Source organism: Parambassis ranga, chromosome 5 (genome assembly GCF_900634625.1).
Source record: "Parambassis ranga chromosome 5, fParRan2.1, whole genome shotgun sequence".
Classification (NCBI taxonomy): Eukaryota; Metazoa; Chordata; class Actinopteri; family Ambassidae; genus Parambassis; species Parambassis ranga.
Window position 1 is genome coordinate 17,600,856 of NC_041026.1, and position 18,326 is coordinate 17,619,181.

General features: G+C 42.1%; 1 protein-coding gene across 2 annotated transcripts in view; it reads left to right on the forward strand.

Moving 5' to 3' along the window:
- Positions 1–18,281, forward strand: part of cacna2d2a (calcium channel, voltage-dependent, alpha 2/delta subunit 2a) — a 124,905-nt gene extending 106,624 nt beyond the window's left edge. For both annotated transcript variants that reach the window (XM_028405418.1, XM_028405419.1), the window contains 25 exons: positions 557–606; positions 2,732–2,821; positions 3,147–3,215; positions 3,741–3,815; positions 4,274–4,348; positions 4,477–4,548; positions 4,720–4,791; positions 4,963–5,024; positions 6,403–6,479; positions 9,299–9,359; positions 9,824–9,921; positions 10,378–10,468; positions 10,562–10,624; positions 10,782–10,885; positions 11,015–11,113; positions 11,235–11,323; positions 11,407–11,454; positions 11,538–11,609; positions 11,700–11,852; positions 11,983–12,035; positions 12,267–12,322; positions 12,605–12,728; positions 13,018–13,127; positions 13,382–13,464; positions 14,417–18,281. In XM_028405418.1, coding sequence (XP_028261219.1) covers positions 557–606; positions 2,732–2,821; positions 3,147–3,215; positions 3,741–3,815; positions 4,274–4,348; positions 4,477–4,548; positions 4,720–4,791; positions 4,963–5,024; positions 6,403–6,479; positions 9,299–9,359; positions 9,824–9,921; positions 10,378–10,468; positions 10,562–10,624; positions 10,782–10,885; positions 11,015–11,113; positions 11,235–11,323; positions 11,407–11,454; positions 11,538–11,609; positions 11,700–11,852; positions 11,983–12,035; positions 12,267–12,322; positions 12,605–12,728; positions 13,018–13,127; positions 13,382–13,464; positions 14,417–14,539 — 2,069 coding nt within the window. In that variant the 3' untranslated portion in view covers positions 14,540–18,281. The remainder of the gene's footprint in view (positions 1–556; positions 607–2,731; positions 2,822–3,146; positions 3,216–3,740; positions 3,816–4,273; positions 4,349–4,476; positions 4,549–4,719; positions 4,792–4,962; positions 5,025–6,402; positions 6,480–9,298; positions 9,360–9,823; positions 9,922–10,377; positions 10,469–10,561; positions 10,625–10,781; positions 10,886–11,014; positions 11,114–11,234; positions 11,324–11,406; positions 11,455–11,537; positions 11,610–11,699; positions 11,853–11,982; positions 12,036–12,266; positions 12,323–12,604; positions 12,729–13,017; positions 13,128–13,381; positions 13,465–14,416) is intronic.
- Positions 18,282–18,326: the final 45 nt, after the last annotated feature.

Consider the following 18,326-nt stretch of genomic DNA (forward strand, 5'->3'; position numbering starts at 1 on the left):
GTGCAGAGATGTGTATGGATCTGCATCTTCTCATGTGCTAATGAATGAGACAGGGAAGGCACATTTCAACAGTGGCCTCTGAGGGGAAAATAAAGTGTATAATGTATCAAAAATAATGAAAGTTATCTCTGCCTCTTAACATTCTAAGGAGGCTGCCTCCATTTCTCGCCTCTTTGTATAAACACTCGTGGTGTTAATAACTTGCGGAGTGGCGTGGTTATTGACCCAGTCGGTCATTCTCCTCCGTTCCTAATCAGCAGCAGCAGTGCCTGGGGCTCAGCATTCCCAATGAGCCTCCACATTTACATCCTGCAGCATGACTGTGGCGGAGTCAGTGGCCACAAGCCCTGCGTAGCCCAACATCATCAGCTGGAGATGAGAGTGTTACATGTACCTAATAACATGAGGAGATCAGACTCCAATCTGCAAATGGATCATTTCAGTGTGACAGTGTTTATTCTTAAAACTGTTGGCACAGTGTGACACAGGCATGCAGCACGAAGCAGGCTGGATGCTAGGTGAAGCGGTGTATTGATTCTCTCCTTTTAATTTTCAGGTTACTACTTTGAAATTCCATCTATTGGAGCCATCAGGATCAACACCCAGGTAAGATATACAGTATGAAGTGTGTACAATATATCTTTATGAATACACAAAACTGACCATTTAAATCAAAAAGCCAGTGTACTACTCCCCCCTCATGCGTGCTCTGATGATAAACACAGGATGTGGATGTAGCTTTAAGTGTTCCATAACAAAGCAGCAGCACAGCTGGGTGTCTACAGATTGGAAGTGACAGAAGTTTAGATGAAACGATAACAAATATGAGAATGTATCTGGAAGCAAAGTAAAGGTTTTTAGATGTTTTCTCTCTCCCTTTTACACACATACACACACACACCTGAGGTTCCTCACACACCCATGGATCTGACTCCTCCAAGCACACACATACACATTTGCTGGAGGCACTGCGAGCTTCGAGAGGCCCTTGGGATAACCTCATTCCAGCTGTAGAAATTGACTCAGTTATTTGAGGTGCGGTGTTGGCGGGGGGAGCTAGTGCCCACCCCTCCTCCTTCTCCTATCTCCCCTCCTTTTTACCTCCTCCCCCCTCACCCCACTAAGCGATCAGGCCCCAGAATAGACTGTCAGCTGTTCCATTAACTCTGGCATATTTATATTCTGAGAACTGCCACTTACTCTAATAGGTTTTCTGAAGGTGGGTGACTACAGCTCTCTGTGTATAAGCCCAGAAGACACATTGGGGCCTTATGTTATTTAACCGTACTCTGCCCTTCAATATCACACACTCATCACATAGTCTCGCTTGAATAAGATGGCAACATCCAAATAACAGATGGACTACAGATGGCAAGAAAATTGTTATATGTAGCATCTGGAGTCATGGAGGAGTACTTTTTAAGATGCATGTGACTGAACTTTTTTTTGTCTTCAAGATCAGTGGAGCTTCAGTAAGAGCCCAAACATCAGTTTGGATGTTGGGCTCTAGATGATCACGGTTGTCATGATACTCAGGAAAGACGATAGCGTTTAATCAACATGCAATGATGCCGCCCAGTCCTCTGTGGCTGTGCTTCCGTTCCACCACATATCTCTGGTTGCTGACTTTTTATGTTTCCTAGATTGTTCTAGCCAGGCGGAAAATTCCCCCTATATCCCGTGAAAAGGTCTGGCTGTCACTGTCCTGATGGAATATCTCCCTGTGGCGCATTAAAGTAGACTTTTATTGAGCTAATAATAGAATAGGTTACGCCTGTCAGCACCTCACTGTTCAGACGATGGAAAACAAACGGGTCAAAGGCGTAATACTCAAATAGCGGAGTGTTCATACAGGGCAGCCCTTTTTGTGTATGGAGGATAGATGGTGGCAAGGGTCGGGCATTTGTGATAACATTCTCTATTTTTGCTGCTTAAACGGATGCAAATTTGTCATTATGCAAGAACTGCTTATGCTTTTTTTGAATTAACATTTATCCCCAGAGGATCTGATGCTGTTTTTACTGCTTGCCTTTATTAGAATGAGAGTAAATGTGGAGCTGCTGTAGATGTTGGCAGGAGTATGCACTCTTACTTAAATTAGGGAATACATTTTCTGTCTCTGGTCTTAAAAATAACAAGACACTGAAGGCGTTGACTCCTATCATCCTGCCTGCATACATTTCCTTCCTATGTCACAAGGTCACTCACTCAATAATTTTACCAATTACAGACAATCTCCACAAATGACACGGATCAATAGGTTGTTTACAAAAAAGAAATCTCAGCTGTAGTATGTGGTGGCTCCTGAGAACAAAAGAATATGATATATTACCAGTAGACTTAACCCCTCACCTCTATTCACTATCACTGTGGGACATTTTCACAGTGCTGCCGTTGACAGTAGAGCCTCTGGGAGAACGGCGTGTTTGCACGTCGTGCCGTTGACACCCCTAATGTGTTTTTAATAGCTCCTTCATAATGATGAAAAACGGCCTTGAGTGGCTCAGGACCGCAGGCTTTATGGCACGGCAGGACCGGGATTCTGTTGCTGGAGGCCCGCTGGTTTATGTGGTGATAGAGACGAGGCTGGTCAGGGTCATGTAGTTTTATGACAGATGAACAGTGGAAGGTTCTCTGCTTTTTAACAACTGGTACATAAATGTCTGTTTGATTATGTGTGTTTATCATGGTAGGTCATAGTGGCTTTTGTGTTTTTCATGTGTTGTTGCAGGAGTACCTGGATGTCCTGGGCCGTCCTATGGTGCTGGCGGGGCCTAAAGCCAAACAAGTGCTGTGGACAAATGTCTACCAGGATGCTCTGGTGAGCAATTCTGCCTCTAATCACTGAGTTTCTTCCTCATCTGAAATACAAGAAACATTGATCCTTCTTAGCTTTTTCAATCAGAGTCTTCACCATTTCACCGTAGTTGTTGTATCACACTCTGTCTCCATGGCTACCGTTAGTCGCCTCTTCAGCTCAGAGTGCCGGGGCAGGAATGTGACCACAGATGTCACATTTAAAAATTGGTGCTGATAGGCTTAATTAACTCATTAACATGAAACAGCTCCTTAGTATAGCTTTATAGATTACAAAACATTTGAAAATACAATAGTGAACTAATGCTGTATTTTTATTATATTTTTAGGGTTTGGGCCTTGTCATCACTGGGACGATGCCGGTCTTCAACCTCACTGCTGACACCGTGAGCTCTCAGGTAGGTACAAGCAAGATATGGAGCTTGAATAGCCAAACGTTCATTATCCAAAATAAACTGTGTTTTGTCATTCAAGTGGAAGAGGTCATAAGCACAGAACAGATTCAGGATTTACTTTGAGTCTCTTGTTCTTGACCATCATCCATAATTTATAATGGCATCCGCCCAGCTGCCGCTCATCTGGGCAACACCTCCCCCCTGAGGTGAAAACAGACATCACAACAACTCATCTGTAGTATCTACCAGGATCCACAGAGCACAGATGCATCCGGCTTTGAATATCCATGACCAAAGTGTTTACTCTGAGCTTATCACACAGGCTCAAAGCAGTGATGCTGCAGCTAACTGACTCAGTTAAAGATAGTCTGTGAAAATATGGGCTAATCAGATTAAACACAGGGTGATAAGTCAGAGATGGCATAGAGATGGCTGTCAGTGCAGTTACTAGCTCCGTCTGATTCGCTGATGCCAGCAGGGTTCTGTGGATAAAATACTAATGACTACTTTGTGTCCCCTTTCACACAGAACCAGCTCATTCTGGGAGTCATGGGAGTGGATGTTGCCATCCACGAAATCAAAAAGAAGACACCAACATACAGAGTGAGCACAGTGTCCACTCACTTTCACTGCAATGTCATTTTCATGTATGTTTCACATATAACCATAATAAACCCCTTAGCCTTTTTGGCAGTAATGGTTATTACAGTACAATACAGTATATCCTGCAGCAAACATAATGCTATGTGAGAAAAATAATGTTGCTCACTCACACTATCTCTGTAACTTTGGAAGATGAAGGTCTCCCACACACATCTGACCAATGGAGGAGTGAAACTTTGTCTGGGTGTCAAACTAGAACAGCTCACACAGCGATTCTGTTTATTCGAGTGTCTGAAAATGTGTCCTCAACTGAAATCTCATTCACTCTCTAAGAAAATTATATTCATGGTTTACAGTACAAGCGATGATGGCATCTAAAGTACGTCTCTGGATTTACAGAGATGACATGCTGAACTATGTGTTAAATATGACTCCCTCATTTCTCCATCCTCATACAGCTCGGAGCTAATGGCTACACCTTTGCCACCGACCCAAATGGTTATGTCCTGCTGCATCCCAACCTCCGACCTAAGGTATGGACCCTCTCCAGCATCTTAAGAGTTTTCTGCTTGTCATACTAAAGCTAAATTTAGACATTTGTTTTGCTGACTGCTGTTCAAACTCTATCCCCTCCATCTCGATCTGCCATGTCTCTCTTCAGATCATTAACTTCAGGGAGCCCGTCACTCTGGACTTTCTGGATGCAGAACTGGAGGATAACAACAAGGAGGAGGTAGAAACAACCACACAGAAACACCCTGACAGCTGTGTTTTAATATATGTTAACATGTAATGTTTTTATTTATCATTTGTTGTTGGTGTATCAGTATGCATTAGCAAGCTGCAACCTCTCTCTCTCTCTCTCTCTCTCTCTCTCTCTCTCTCTCTCTCTTTGGCATTTTAGATCCGTCGACAGATGATTGATGGCAAATCAGGGCAAAGGAAAATCAAGACGCTCATTAAGTCAGTTGATGAGGCAAGTCATCAATATATGAGTCTCAATCATGATCCAAAGTAGCACCTTCCTGAATGGTGTTGTAATGAATCTGAATCACTCAGTATGTTTAGTATCAGTTGTTTTCCTCTAATTATGGGAAGAGATATGTGCTGAGGATGTGACCGGGTTTGTTATCATGGTCTTTTACAGAGGTACATTGATGAAGCCATGCGCACATACACATGGACACCTGTGGAGGGCACAGATTACAGGTAGGTTTGAACATTTAAACATGCATCTCCTGACCCTGAGAGCAAAAGACCAAAAGAGGCTGTGAGTGAAGTGCACTGTTTATATTTGAGGCTCTACCTTTCTGATTTGCATTAGATACTTCATCTAAATGACCCAAATTAAATATTTTTTTTCTCTCATAAGAATCCTCAGCAGTACTCTGAGCACAAATTAATTGCCTGGTTTTATTAATCTGAAATATTGGTCGAACATTTGAGGTTGCATCATAATGACATTTATTCCTTCAAGCAACACTTTGCAAATAACAGTTCAATGAGATTCACTAGTCCTACAAATGCCTCATTTGTGTTTTTTTAAATATGCTGGCAGTGTGCCTGGACCTGGCTGTCACTGCACACACATCAACTCAAAGAGAAATTGCTGTTTTGTTTTAAAATCACATTTGTCTCTGTTCTGTAATGTTTCTCTAAATCTACATTAGCCTTATGAAACAGATATTGTTTATTGTGGCAATAACCCTTCTTAATGACTTATGTTGTAGTTTTGCTTGGCACCAGTGACTAAGAGATGTGATGGGTATCAGCCATAGTAACAGACTTTGCTCACTCTGCAGTACCCCCCCCCCCCCCAGCTTTGCTGAGCTATTTTGGGTTTTTTTTCAGCACCTTTGCCACGTTGGTCCACTCTCACTGCTCTCACAGGTGTTCTTTGTAGCTGCAGCCGGCAGCTGTTTTTAGCAAAAACACTGAGATGTATCAATTGTACCTGCTCAATGCCAAAAGGCACACACAGTAAGCAACAAGCAGGTTTAACACTGTGGACTGCTATCAGCTAATCCATTGATTTCTCACACAAATTGGCCTCAACATCCTGTTTCAGAAGGAAATACAACCAGTGAGAAACAGCTATATCCTTTGCTTGTATGTGGTGAAGCTACAGGCATTCAATCTCTGTAATTCACACAGTGCTAATCACAGCGCTAATTAAGCATATCAGGCCATTGTCAGACAAATGCAAGCTACCAAATAACTCAAATTTCCAGGCAGTGTGCATCCATGTCTGGCCTCAGAAGTCTTTCTTCTTGCTCCACTGTCCTGTGGAAAAGTCATATCAGTGGTATCTTACTAGTCATTCTTATTTAAAGGACATGTTATGTCTGTCAGATGACTTACCCCAATACCAGTGGTATTATGAGCTGTAATTTTAGCAGCTGAGCCACAGATAGTCTTGTTGTTACACCCCATTCTGTGATCCCCTCATCTGTGGGTTATATGCACGTCAGCAGTCTTTGTGTAGTTACTCTCGCTTCCAGAAGGGGGAGGCAGAGGTTCTCCACTGTTTCTTTAATGTTTGTTTGGATAATGTTTCTCATTTTCTGCGTCTGCCTTGTCACTTCAGTCTAGGTTTGGTACTTCCCACATATAGTGAGAACCACATCAAGGCCAACCTAAGTGACCAGATCCTTCAGGTGCAGTGTAAGTACCCCCAAAGGTTTACCCAGCATCCTCCATGCTCTGTCGCCTCTCTCTCTCTCTCTCGCTCTCTCTTCTCTTTCCTGAATGACCTTACGCTCTTATTCAGTTCTTTTATCGCGGGTCTCCAACATCATCATAGCGAGTGTACGAGCGGAGTCTCCTGCCCCGCCCCTCCTCCTCCTCCTCCCCTCTCTCTCTCTCTAGATGCTCTCTGATAGGCAGGATCATACTACCTGAGTCCCCCGACTCCTCCTCTGCCCCTGTTCCCTCCTGTCTTCATGCTGTGCTGTAAAATGGTGATGTTTTTTCTTCACACTGGCTGAAGAAAAAAATAACTGAACTGACAGAAAGGTGAAAGCTGTGGTTTTACTGTGTTACTCAGGTGAAAATAATGGTGACCTTTGTGCTATTATTTTTTTTGCCAAATGCTCTCGCCTCTTCTCCACCAAGTAATGATTCTGAAGCATCTGTGTTCAAAGTATTTGATGTTATGAAAAACTGTGAAAACACGCATGCTTTTCACTCCTTCTGATGAGTTTTATGATTTGGGGAATTTTTTTCTGTTATGTGTGTAAATCTTTTTTTTTCATTTTATTTTGTTTCTGTTCGACTGTGTGAGATGTTTCTCAGCTTTGGAATCATTCAACAGATAAACTCCCACATGGGATACTGGCTTGTCAGTTGTGGGAGTTTGGGTTTTTTTTTGTGGGTCTGAACAGGGACACGTGTTGTCTCTCTCATTCTTTCTTTGTCCAGACCCTGTTAGTCCCCTCTTTTCCTTGTGCATTTGTTTATTCTTTTGTTTTTGTTCTGCAATGGTTATTTCTTACAGTTCCTGGTTTCGTCTTAAGTGTGTGTTTTGTTCTTTTCCTGGATTAGTTTTTACCTTCTGTTGGTTTTCCGTTTCCTCGTTTGCTCTTGCAAATAAGATGTTTGCTCTTTAGTTCTTTTTTTCTCTCTTGTCTTGTTTGACTTTGATTCTTTCTTTCAAGAACACAATATTTTTATTCAAACAGTAATTGAATAAAATATTGTCTGTGATCCCCCCTTCCCACCCAATCCCCTGTTTCTTTTCTTGCTCACTCCTTCTCTGACGGATCCACACAGTCCCATACTCCAAGGGCAAGTATACTCCATATTGGTCCACGTTCCCTACCTCTTACCTTTTACTCCCTACCGCTTCCTCCTCCTCTTCCCTCCCTCACCTTCCGTCCTCCTCCCTTCCTCCTCCCTCCCCTCACCTGTCCCAGCCTGCTTGCCTCTGTTTCCTGCCCGTGTTGCCTTCAGGATTTCCTTCCCTTTTTCCTCTTTTTTTCCTTCCTCCTCTTCCTCTTTTTATCCCTCTTCCTCCTCCACCCTCTTGCCGCAGCTCAGATCCCACATTTCTCACAATGGCTCCTCCAATCCTCAACCTTACCTCCCTCCCATATATCTGCTGCTCCAGAAGAAAAAAAAATAACAAATAAGACACCCAAGGAAGTCAGATATTCATGTTTTCTGTTGAAACTTGTCCCTTTTCTCTTTTCCTTCTGTTGATATCTCCAAACAACTTGTGTCTGGCTCCTGTCTCTTTCTCTTTTTCTTTCACCATATTTCTCTCTTTTCCTCCATTCCTTCTCTTTTCATTTCTCCTTTTCTCTCTTCTCTCTATCTCAATCTTTTACTACAGTGTCATTCAATAAACAGCTTAATTATTTATCACATTAGGGCTCAGGTTTAGTTATTTAATTGATATTTTTAAAAATCCATTTTTTTGTGCATTTGACACATTAGCTATAACAAGTGAATCTCTCTGTGGAATGTAGCTGTAGATTTACAGTATTTGTCTAACAGCTGTTGTTTGTTAGTTAGATTGTCTATAGCTGGAAGCCTTGCAGCGTGCAGACTGACCCTACAGGGCTGAGCTGCCCACCCAGGTCCTCCCATGTCGTCAGGTGTCAGGGTGCTGCTCGGCACGGCACCGGACTCCTATGTCGTCCCTCTGTACTCCCTGTCTCCATCAGCTTGTCTCCCTCCCTCCTCACCCCTCAGACTGCCAGGGGCATGGCCCAAAACCTCCTCAGTAAACATGACCCTGGATGTGCATGGCATTGTGGGCGGAAAACTACCTGGGCACTCTATTTTAGCTGTCTAAATGAATATCTAATTCCTCTTTTGTACAGTTCCAGGTGATGATTAAATGAGACATTGACATGTTGGATTCATCGCATACTCACCAGCTGAGGCTTTAATGATGCTTGATATCTTGTGTCCCTGTTCTGTCTGTGATAGATGAACTAAAGTTGCCCTTTAAAATGCCCTTCACAATGCTATGCATTTCCTCTGATTATGTGTCTCTCTATGAGTCCTATCCGCTGCCAGTCTGAGGGGTGACCAGTTTCATCAGGACCTTCACCCACCTCCCCCTGCAATAGTTGGCCATGTTGATGCCTGCCTGATCTTTAAGCACTCATTGTGGTTAATCTGTCTGAGAACTTCCTTCCTGACAAATCACGTCTGTCAAGTCAGTTCTCAGATGTCCAAAACATGTCAGATGAAATCCTGGAATAATCCGGAAATGTTTGTTGACAAAAAAACAAAAAGCAAAACAAAAGGTATGAGTGCTTGTGAAACTAAAGCGGTCGTCCATTAAGAGTCAGGTTTCATTTTTAGGCACCATATTGGCTAACGCTAGTGTTCTCATGATACCTCAATGTTGCTATGGTAAACTCCCTTCTGCGTCCCTGCACCTCTGAAGAACAGCTGCTGTTTACCCACAACTCCCCCACTGCTGCTCTGCCCACTGCTCTTCCCGGATAATTTTCCCATTTCTGTTGCAGATTTTGAATCACTGCTGCCAAACAGTTTTGAGTCTGAAGGACATGTATTCATTGCTCCCAGGTAGCCCTGTGCATGAATGCTGGTCTGATGGCGATCTTGATCTTGTCCTCTCATCCTTTTAATGCACAACATACATTTTGTTTTTGCTCCACATTTTAAGTCTCCTGCTTTTTGTTGTTGTTGTTGCTGTTATGTTAAGTTGCACAGTTTGTAATTGTTTGTTCTCTTGCTTGCACACGCAGAAAAATATAAATTCATTGAGACCTTTTATTGTGTTTATTTGCCTGCTGCTGCTGTGTTGCTGCATGTTTAAATTGCACAAACATATAGATTTAGTTATACAGTTTACATCAGTATCATCATTTTAAGCCTAGAGACATGCATGTTCCCACTCAATAGCACCAAGCACTTTGTGTCTTCCTGCATCCTCATCTTGTCCAGTGTCCCCCTATATGTGAGGCAGAGTGTAATCAGTGAGGAGATTGTTTTTACCTCTGTTCTAATATGTCCTCTCTGGTCCTCAGGGAGTACTGCAATGATCTGGAACTGTCCAACAACAACACTGAGTTCCTGCTCAACTTCATTGCTCTTATGGAGAAGGTGACACCAGACTCCAAACAATGTGAGTTTGATTTAATCTCACTCACACACATTCATTGGGTCAAGATGGAACTTTTGGGGATATTCAGTCCATAGATGTTTTCCAAACATCCACTGTTATATTTCCTCTAAATAATATTCAAACATACCACATGAGTGTTCCCACCTTTTTCCTGTATAAATGTTGGTCAATGGCCAGGGACAAGCAACTTTTTATCCTTCTTGTGCCAGGAAATATTCATTACAGTCATTTGACATTTTTTTAAAGAGAGTTTGTGTTTGCCTTACATTGTTACAGAATGTATTATTACACATTACCAGCTTTAACGGGGTTGCAGCTGTTAGCATGGCCAGACTTTTCTCTCTAGATGTACTCATGTCTGATACCATCTGTAGCAACAGCAAACATTTCTAATGAACAGGTTTCATTTATTTCCTTTGGAAAAACTTCTGTCTCTGATCTCCCTGATTCTATTAGGTGATAATTTTCTTCTTCACAACCTAATTCTGGACACTGGCATCATCAGACAGTTGGTGGAGAAAGTGTGGAAGAATAAAGATTTGAATACGTGAGTTTGACCATCTAGCAGCAGGTGAAGCGAATGTTCATATTTTAATAAGATTTATATTTGTTTCTGTCCTTCCTCCACCCTGACTTCTAGATACGGCTTTCTGGCTGTGTATGCTGCAACAGATGGAGGTATTACCAGAGTGTTTCCAAACAAGTGAGTGCACTCTTCATCAAGGTTGTGTATCTGCACAGCAGCTTGCTCACAGTTCTGTTATGTTTCTCACTTTGTTCTCTGGTAAGTTGTGAAGTTGTAGCAAGAGGCTCGTATGTCAGAAATCTACAGCTGTGGTATCTCTGGTCTTAAATCTTAGAGCTGCAGAAACCTGGGAGGAAGATCCTGAGCCGTTTAATGCCAGCTATTACCGCCGCAGCCTTGACAACAAGGGCTACATCTTTCGAGCGCCTTATCGAACAGGTGAATGATGCTTTTAGTGTCTGGTAATATAACTCAGACAGAGCTTCGGATTGTTGTGCCTCCTTGTTTCTAACCTCACTCAGCCCCCTCCTCTCCTGACGTGTTTCTCTATTTCCTTCCTTCCTGCAGTGAGGGATGAGCTGCTGAACCTGGACAATAACACCATAGGTGTCCTGGTCAGCACAGCTGTGGATATTACAATAGGAGGGAAGACCATCAAACCAGCAGGTGGCCTCTTCTGTGAAACACAAACCAAAAATAATTTTTAGCAGATGTTTCAGAGATAATTATAGGTCTGCGTTGCCTCTTTTTGTGAACATGTCTGTGTTGTTGTCTGTGTCTGTCTCAGTTGCTGGAGTGAAATTAGACCTTGAAGTTTGGACGGCCAAGTTCAAGATCCTTGCCAGCAACCACACAGACCGTCAAGGCCCAAATACAGTAAAAAAAAAAACATATGCATACATTATGGATTTTATAGTAATGTCTGTTTCTTATTGGTTGACTGCGTTTCTCTGTGACAGTGTGGACCAAACAGGGGCTGTGAAATGGACTGTGATGCCAACAGCGATGTGAGTATTCCTACAACTGCTAATAAGCTTCCTGTATCCTGCTGTACATCCATTCAACAGTCCATCTCTGTGTCTGTGCGTAGGACCTCCTGTGTTATTTAATAGATGACGGTGGATTCCTAATCATGTCCAATCAGAAGGATGACTGGAACAAGGTGACGTTAATGAATTCATTTTCACACACACACACACATACATCGTGTGTGCCTGACGTTCATGCTGAGTGCTGCTTCACATCCCTGCAGGTTGGCATGTTCTTCAGTGACGTCGACCCCTACCTGATGTACGCTCTCTACAACAACTCATTCTACAACCGCAAGCAATCTTTTGATTACCAGTCTGTGTGTGAACGGATGCCAAACAGCGAAGCAGGAGCTGCACCCAGAGGAGTGTTTGTGGTAAGACAATAACTGGAAGATGCACAATAAACAAAGAAGAACAACATAATGTAGTGAATCTGTGAATGGACATACACACGGACTGATGAAATATGCTCGTATATTTACTTCTTTCTTCTTGTGTCTGTAGCCCACAATTGCAGATTTTGTAAACCTGGCTTGGTGGACATCAGCTGCTGCATGGTAAGCGTTGCAATATACATACTGTAACTTAAAAACACACATACACACATTGGTGTTGTCTTTTTTGTTCTTAGACCTGGTATTACTGCAGATATTTATTTTGTGATAACAGGGTCCTTCATGTGTGTTAAAAAATGGTGATTATGTATAAAAGGAGGCACTTCTATCATATATTTAATATAGAATATATTGCACAACCTGAATTCTAATCCACATATTTTGTCTCCACAGGTCCTTGTTCCAACAGTTTATATATGGACTGGCTTATCACAGCTGGTTTGTCACAGGTGAATGAAAGCAGGATATTAGATTACTGAATATGAGTTCAGCATTTTTGCATGTTTTGTTGTCGGTGACACTTTTTCCTTCTCAAACACAGATGTGCTGAAACTGGGTTTTCATCTAATTAAATTTGGGATTTAAGTATGAGATGTAATTAAGTGACTGCACACAAAAACTTTAAATACAAACTATGCAAGGAAATGGTGAAGTGGCAGATTTGTTGCATCAGTTTCAACATCAGATCTTATAAATCATTTAAAGTGACAGCTCGCCTGTGTGTGCTGCAGATGAGGTGGATGCGGAGGGAATCGACTCTAAAGAGAGGAGCTGTGTAATGATCCAGACCCAGTACTACTTGAGTAATCTCAGCAGCTCCTACAACATATTGCAAGACTGTGGAAACTGCTCCAGGTCTGTACACGACACACACACACACACACACACACGGGGCAGAAACGCCGCAGAAAATCAAGACGCGGTTAGCAAGACAGATTTATCTTTCTGCTGGCGTTAATAAACTCTGCTGATGATTAACCCATATCAGCTTTAATGAAATGGTCATATCATGGGCTAAATGAGCCTTATAAGACCGTCTCATGAATCTCACTGATCCATTAGCTAATGAGTGTGTGATGTAAGCGAGCAGAGAGGAGGGGGGTTGTTGACAGAGCTGTCTCTCTCTCTCTCTCTCTCTCTGCAGGCTGATTCATGCCAAGAGGATAAACAACACCAACTTGCTGTTTGTGGTAGCAGAAAAGATGCCATGCAACACCTGCGAGATAGAGAAGCTATCCCAGGAGGAAGAGGAGTGTATCCTTTTTCACATTGTACACCAGCTGGCACAGAAGCCAACCCGCTCTCTAATCTCCCAATCCTTATCAGCATACCTGCGGAAGCAGAGACCTCTCACATTTATTTTAAGGTTACTTTTATCATCGGGACATGAATTATGTCCAGACATTTACATCTGTAGAACTGTGTGTGTGGGGGTGGATGATGAATAACTGCAAAAAAAAAGCAGATATTGAGGGGATTTAATTTTCCTTAACTGAGTCAATTTTCAGTCAAGGAGGATAATCCATGTGAAGAAATGGCTGTGCCACGTTACAGGAAAGGACCCTCCACCTGCTTCGACAATAACATCGCTGTAAGATTTTCAGATAACATCAATATTCACAGTTAACGCAGAGATAAAAATCAGCATGCTGATATGCAGATATTTAAATTAGTAAGGAGACTGATGTTGACATTTGAGAACAATACTAATTTCAATATTTAAAGGTAGTGTATATGATTTTATTATTCCAGAGTTTTAAACGTATATTTGGAGCCGTTTGGGGTGTTTTCATAGATAAGTTGCTGTTATTATAAATTATTATACTAGTGTCCTGCTTAATTCTATGGTCTAGAATGTTCAAAAAAGATTGTGTCAAATCAGCACCACTCAGCAAGACTGTCAGCAGGAAACCTGCTCATTCAGAAAATCATAGACCCCTTTTAAAAACCTACCACCAGATTGGACACATTTCGTCTTCAGATGCTGCAGATTTTTGGCAGTAACACCTGCTTTTATCATTGTTTAATTACTTTATTGATGTTTGTGAGATCCCAGCTGGTTTTAAAGGGGGGGCTGGTGTGTGTAGTGTTCCAGTAATAAAACAGAGAAACTGTTGTCCAGAAACACTCATTTCTGATAAAGTCCTAAATCAGCTTTGTATGGAATTATTTCGATTTTACTCTTGACTGATGCACTCAGCGCTCTCTAGTGGGGGACCTCTGTAGCTGCACCCCTGCTTTTAAACCAGCTAAAACTGCATCTTGTCTTATCAATAACTGCTACACATGTAGTTTGATAAGTTAAATCTTATTATTTCTGTAATGTTATCACAGACACAGTCACAAACACCCTACTTATGCCTACATCCAAGGGTTAAAACAAAGGTAACTGGACTTGCCTTTAGTCACAACCTGAAACCCCCACCAGTCAGCTAGAAACCTATTGGATGAGAGGATCATCACTGAATATTAAATAAAAATAATAATTAACTAGATAAAAGCAGTATTTTTTTAAGCGTACATGTGTTTTCTTCCTCCTGCAGGAGAACACGTCGGACTGTGGCCGCGGTCACTCCTTCCGCCCGTCCCTCTACACTTTACTGCTCATTCAGCTGCTCCTGCTCTATCCAGCTGTCAGTCCCCACGTTCACACTCTACTACACTAATTCCATATTTCTGCACCTCCCTTTAGCCTTCCTGAGCTTCTCTCCCATCCTAGAAACCCTCCACCCTCTACCTTCCTGCCCCTGATCCCCACCCCCAGGATCCACTCCCTCTCCCCGGTATAGTCATAGGTAATAATGGGACTTCCCATCACAGCAAGTCGGAAGCCCTGAGTGCCGCGCCGCCCAGCTCGCTTCAGTCTGTGTCGCTTAGTGACAACTGCCGGACGTTTGTGTCCTCGGTCAGTTAACCTTCATCTGCAGGAGGAGCGGGTGGTGTCGAACCACCTGGACCATCAGAGGCAACGTCAGAAAAGAGAAAAAACAAACCCCCCTCCACCCAATCACTCACAGCCTCCTCACTGCCTCCGCCACCCACACGGGGGAGGGGCCAAAAGGACCAGTCGCTCTCCTCATCACAGACCTCCCTCCACATAGACCAGAGAAATGAGGTTGTCTGTTAGACGAGCTTCTCCTCCATCTCGTCATTTGCCTCTCGTACGGGGCTGTGGACCATTCCAGCTATATTCACCATAGAAGAAAAATAACAGAAAAAGTATACAAAATGTCAAGTATAAACTGCTGAAGTGATGAGTATTCCAAGCATACAGTATATTTAGGTTTTAATTTGAAAAAGAAGGTTGTTAAGTGTTAACTTTAAAACGACATGACTTCATTTATTCTCTATATCTACTTGCCAAAATGAGATATACTTTCATGTGGTCTTATTTTTATAGCCAAAACGCAAAGAAGTGAATTTAGGACAAGCAATGAGAAGAAGAGGAGACACTCAGCAACCAAATGTTGACTCAGTCTGAGCAGATTAATGCTTCCAAATTTACTGATGATTATTATGTGATGTAATCACAACGTATTTACTATTTAAAGCAGCAATTTATCAGAAATACTAAATATCAACAGGAAGTGGGGCCATGACCACTATCAGTTACTCTCTGAATATCTGGAATATGGTGTCATGTGGTTAGCAAGATGACACCAGTCAGTGTTTGGTTGCTGCAGGAAAAAAAAAAGCTGATGTCATGTAGAAATCTCCTTTATGATCACTCGACCATCCAGACCTCGGGTTTAGACTGATGTTTAAAAAAAAAAAAAAAAAAGAGGAAACGTACCTTTGCCAATCCTCACAAGGCTTCTATACTAACCCTCCTAAACACAGTTTGTATGTGTGCTTTACTTCTTTCACAGTGTACACACCAATGTTTCTGCCTCACAGTAGTTCCAGGTGGGATATGTTTTTTTTTTGTGTTTACATTTATTGTGGGGGTTTTAATCAGTTTTCTCTCTGATGCTGTTTCAACTTCAGAACCATTCGCTGCTGGGGGATAGGGGCTTTTCAACATTTCCAACAAAAGTGCAGAAGAGGCCACTAAATATGGTGATCACGTCACAGTTGTAGTCTGGTTGTAATCCATCAAAGTTTGTCATTTTGATCATTAGGATGTGGGAAAATGTCCGTGTAGACTCCCATGTTTAGGAGCCGCTCTGTTTCATAGTGCCTTGACGCACTTTGTTTTGGAACGCATCGGCTGTTTAAGTGTAGAGCTACTGTATAGTACCTTTATAGAGCAGCCATCTTTGAGGCTTCGGACACTGCAGAAGCCTGAAGCTGTTGGCTATAGAAATAGCTTTACACAGAGCCATCCCACTGACCGGCTCAGCTTAATGTACGCGCCCTCATGGCTGTTGTTGTGCTCATCCGGAGCCATCCAACTGTCACCATATGGAGTTACTATACCGTTCCTTTACAAAGCCATGTATAGAGCTACACTACCAGTAAACAGCGACTTAACCGGCCATAGAGCGTTTTTAGGGCCACCTGACTGCTACAGTTCTGCCTGAAAAATTGTATGTATGTGAGTATGTGTGTGTATGTGCGTTACTGTAACCCTCAAAGGGAATGTCTTTTAAACAGAGTGTGTGAGGGATGACAGTTTGCATAGCTGTTACTCCCATTCCTGTGTTGCAACAGACAAAAATCCAGTGTTGTGCAGAAAAAAAGGGATTTTACTGAGAAAACAAAAAAATCCATCTTACATTACTGCTATATGTGAGCAGAGGTGTCTGAAAGAATGTGTAGTTCATCAGTGTTTTCTGTTTAAAATGCAACATAGTTAACAAAGCCTCTCTAAATGCCTTAGTGTTACACGATGCGGAGCTCTGATACCCCCTTCCACACACACACCCCTCGTTGTCACGCACACACAAACCCTAAAATATTCACTCCCCTTGGACTCTCTTGGTGTTATGCAGTAATTATAGTGAGCTCTAATTTTGTATTTTTTAATGTATTGGAATGATAAGTTATTGATTGATGCCTGTTTTATTATTTTTATTTTTGATTCAATGCTTGAAAGTGGGTGGAAGTGTTTAGAATTTCAAACAGCCTCCAACCTTTTGGTGTTGACACCCACCCCAAACACTCACTGTATTGCTCAGGTGGGATGATTTCACGCTAAGAATTTGAAGCTTAAATACACACTCTGTACAGTTGTTGGTACTATTTGATGTGACAGATTTATGCTGGCAGTGTAACTGCAGCTCAGCTCTGACAAAAACAAAGACTGTTAAATTAGAGGAGTATTTCCAATCTGGCCATTGTCCTTGTGATGCTGGATGCAGTTTCACTTCTCTGGCATTTTGTCTCTGTCCCGTGCCATGAATTCTGTCTGTATTTCCCTATTTCCACTGTCTGTAAATGAATGTGCCTGTGGAAGTGTACCCCCTGCAACTTCCTCTCTTTCCCTGGCTCTGAACGTATACAGTCTCACACACATAACTAAAAAAAGAAACATGTGGGCCTAAAACTTTGTGCACCTGCGCCGAGACATTATGCACAACACACCGATAAGCGAACATGTAACGACACTCCCTCACACCCAGCTGGGACGATGTCAAACAAACACCGGGCAGAGGTAAGCCAAGGACATCACTTTACCCAGGTGTTTTTTTTTTCTTATGAAGCAGGCGGGATGTCAAGAGGAAAGCTCAGGGAGTGGGTCTCCACAGAGCACCGCGAAGGTCACGGAGGAATCATGTCTGTGTGTGATGTGTAATGACACACACACACACGTCTGATTTCTGTGGTTTGACAAATTTACTTTGCCAAAAAGAAAAAAAAAGATCAAAAAAAGAACAAAAAAAATAGAAAATTGGGCCAGCGTGTGGCTGAGAGGGAGAGGTCTGCTTTTTTAAGACATCACCCTGAAAATAAGTACCAGAGGGGTTTCCACAAAGCGCCCTCCCCCCAAAACCCTCGCTGCATCTGTGTTGGTGCGTCTCTGTGGGAAAGACACGTGTGTATGTGATTCTGTAGTCTGTAGTCTGGTGCTATGTGACCATGTTTGACAAGTGTGTGAAAAAATAACAGTAACATTTAGAGAAAAAAAAAAGTAAAATCAAGTGAAGTAAAAAAATATATATATAGGAATACAGCACTGTTGATAAGTTTGAGGTCTGACGTCAAGATGTTTTTATTTTATTTTTATTTTTTTGTTTTGTTTCTTCTGCGTGTGTGAGTGTGAATGTTTGTGTGCGTGAAAGACTTCGCTCCTTCTTTTCTGGGCACTGGCCCATGTCGCTCCATTCTTTTGTACAGTTGAAGCTAAAAAAACAAAAACAAAAAAGAAGAAGAGGGCAAAATTTGTAAAATATTGTGTCTGTGACTCCTTGTAAAATATTTTCAAATTGTTTATTACAGAGAATCAGTTATTAAATAATGTTCATATTTTTCACTTCATTTCAATGCGTGATGTTTTGATTTTTTTAAAGT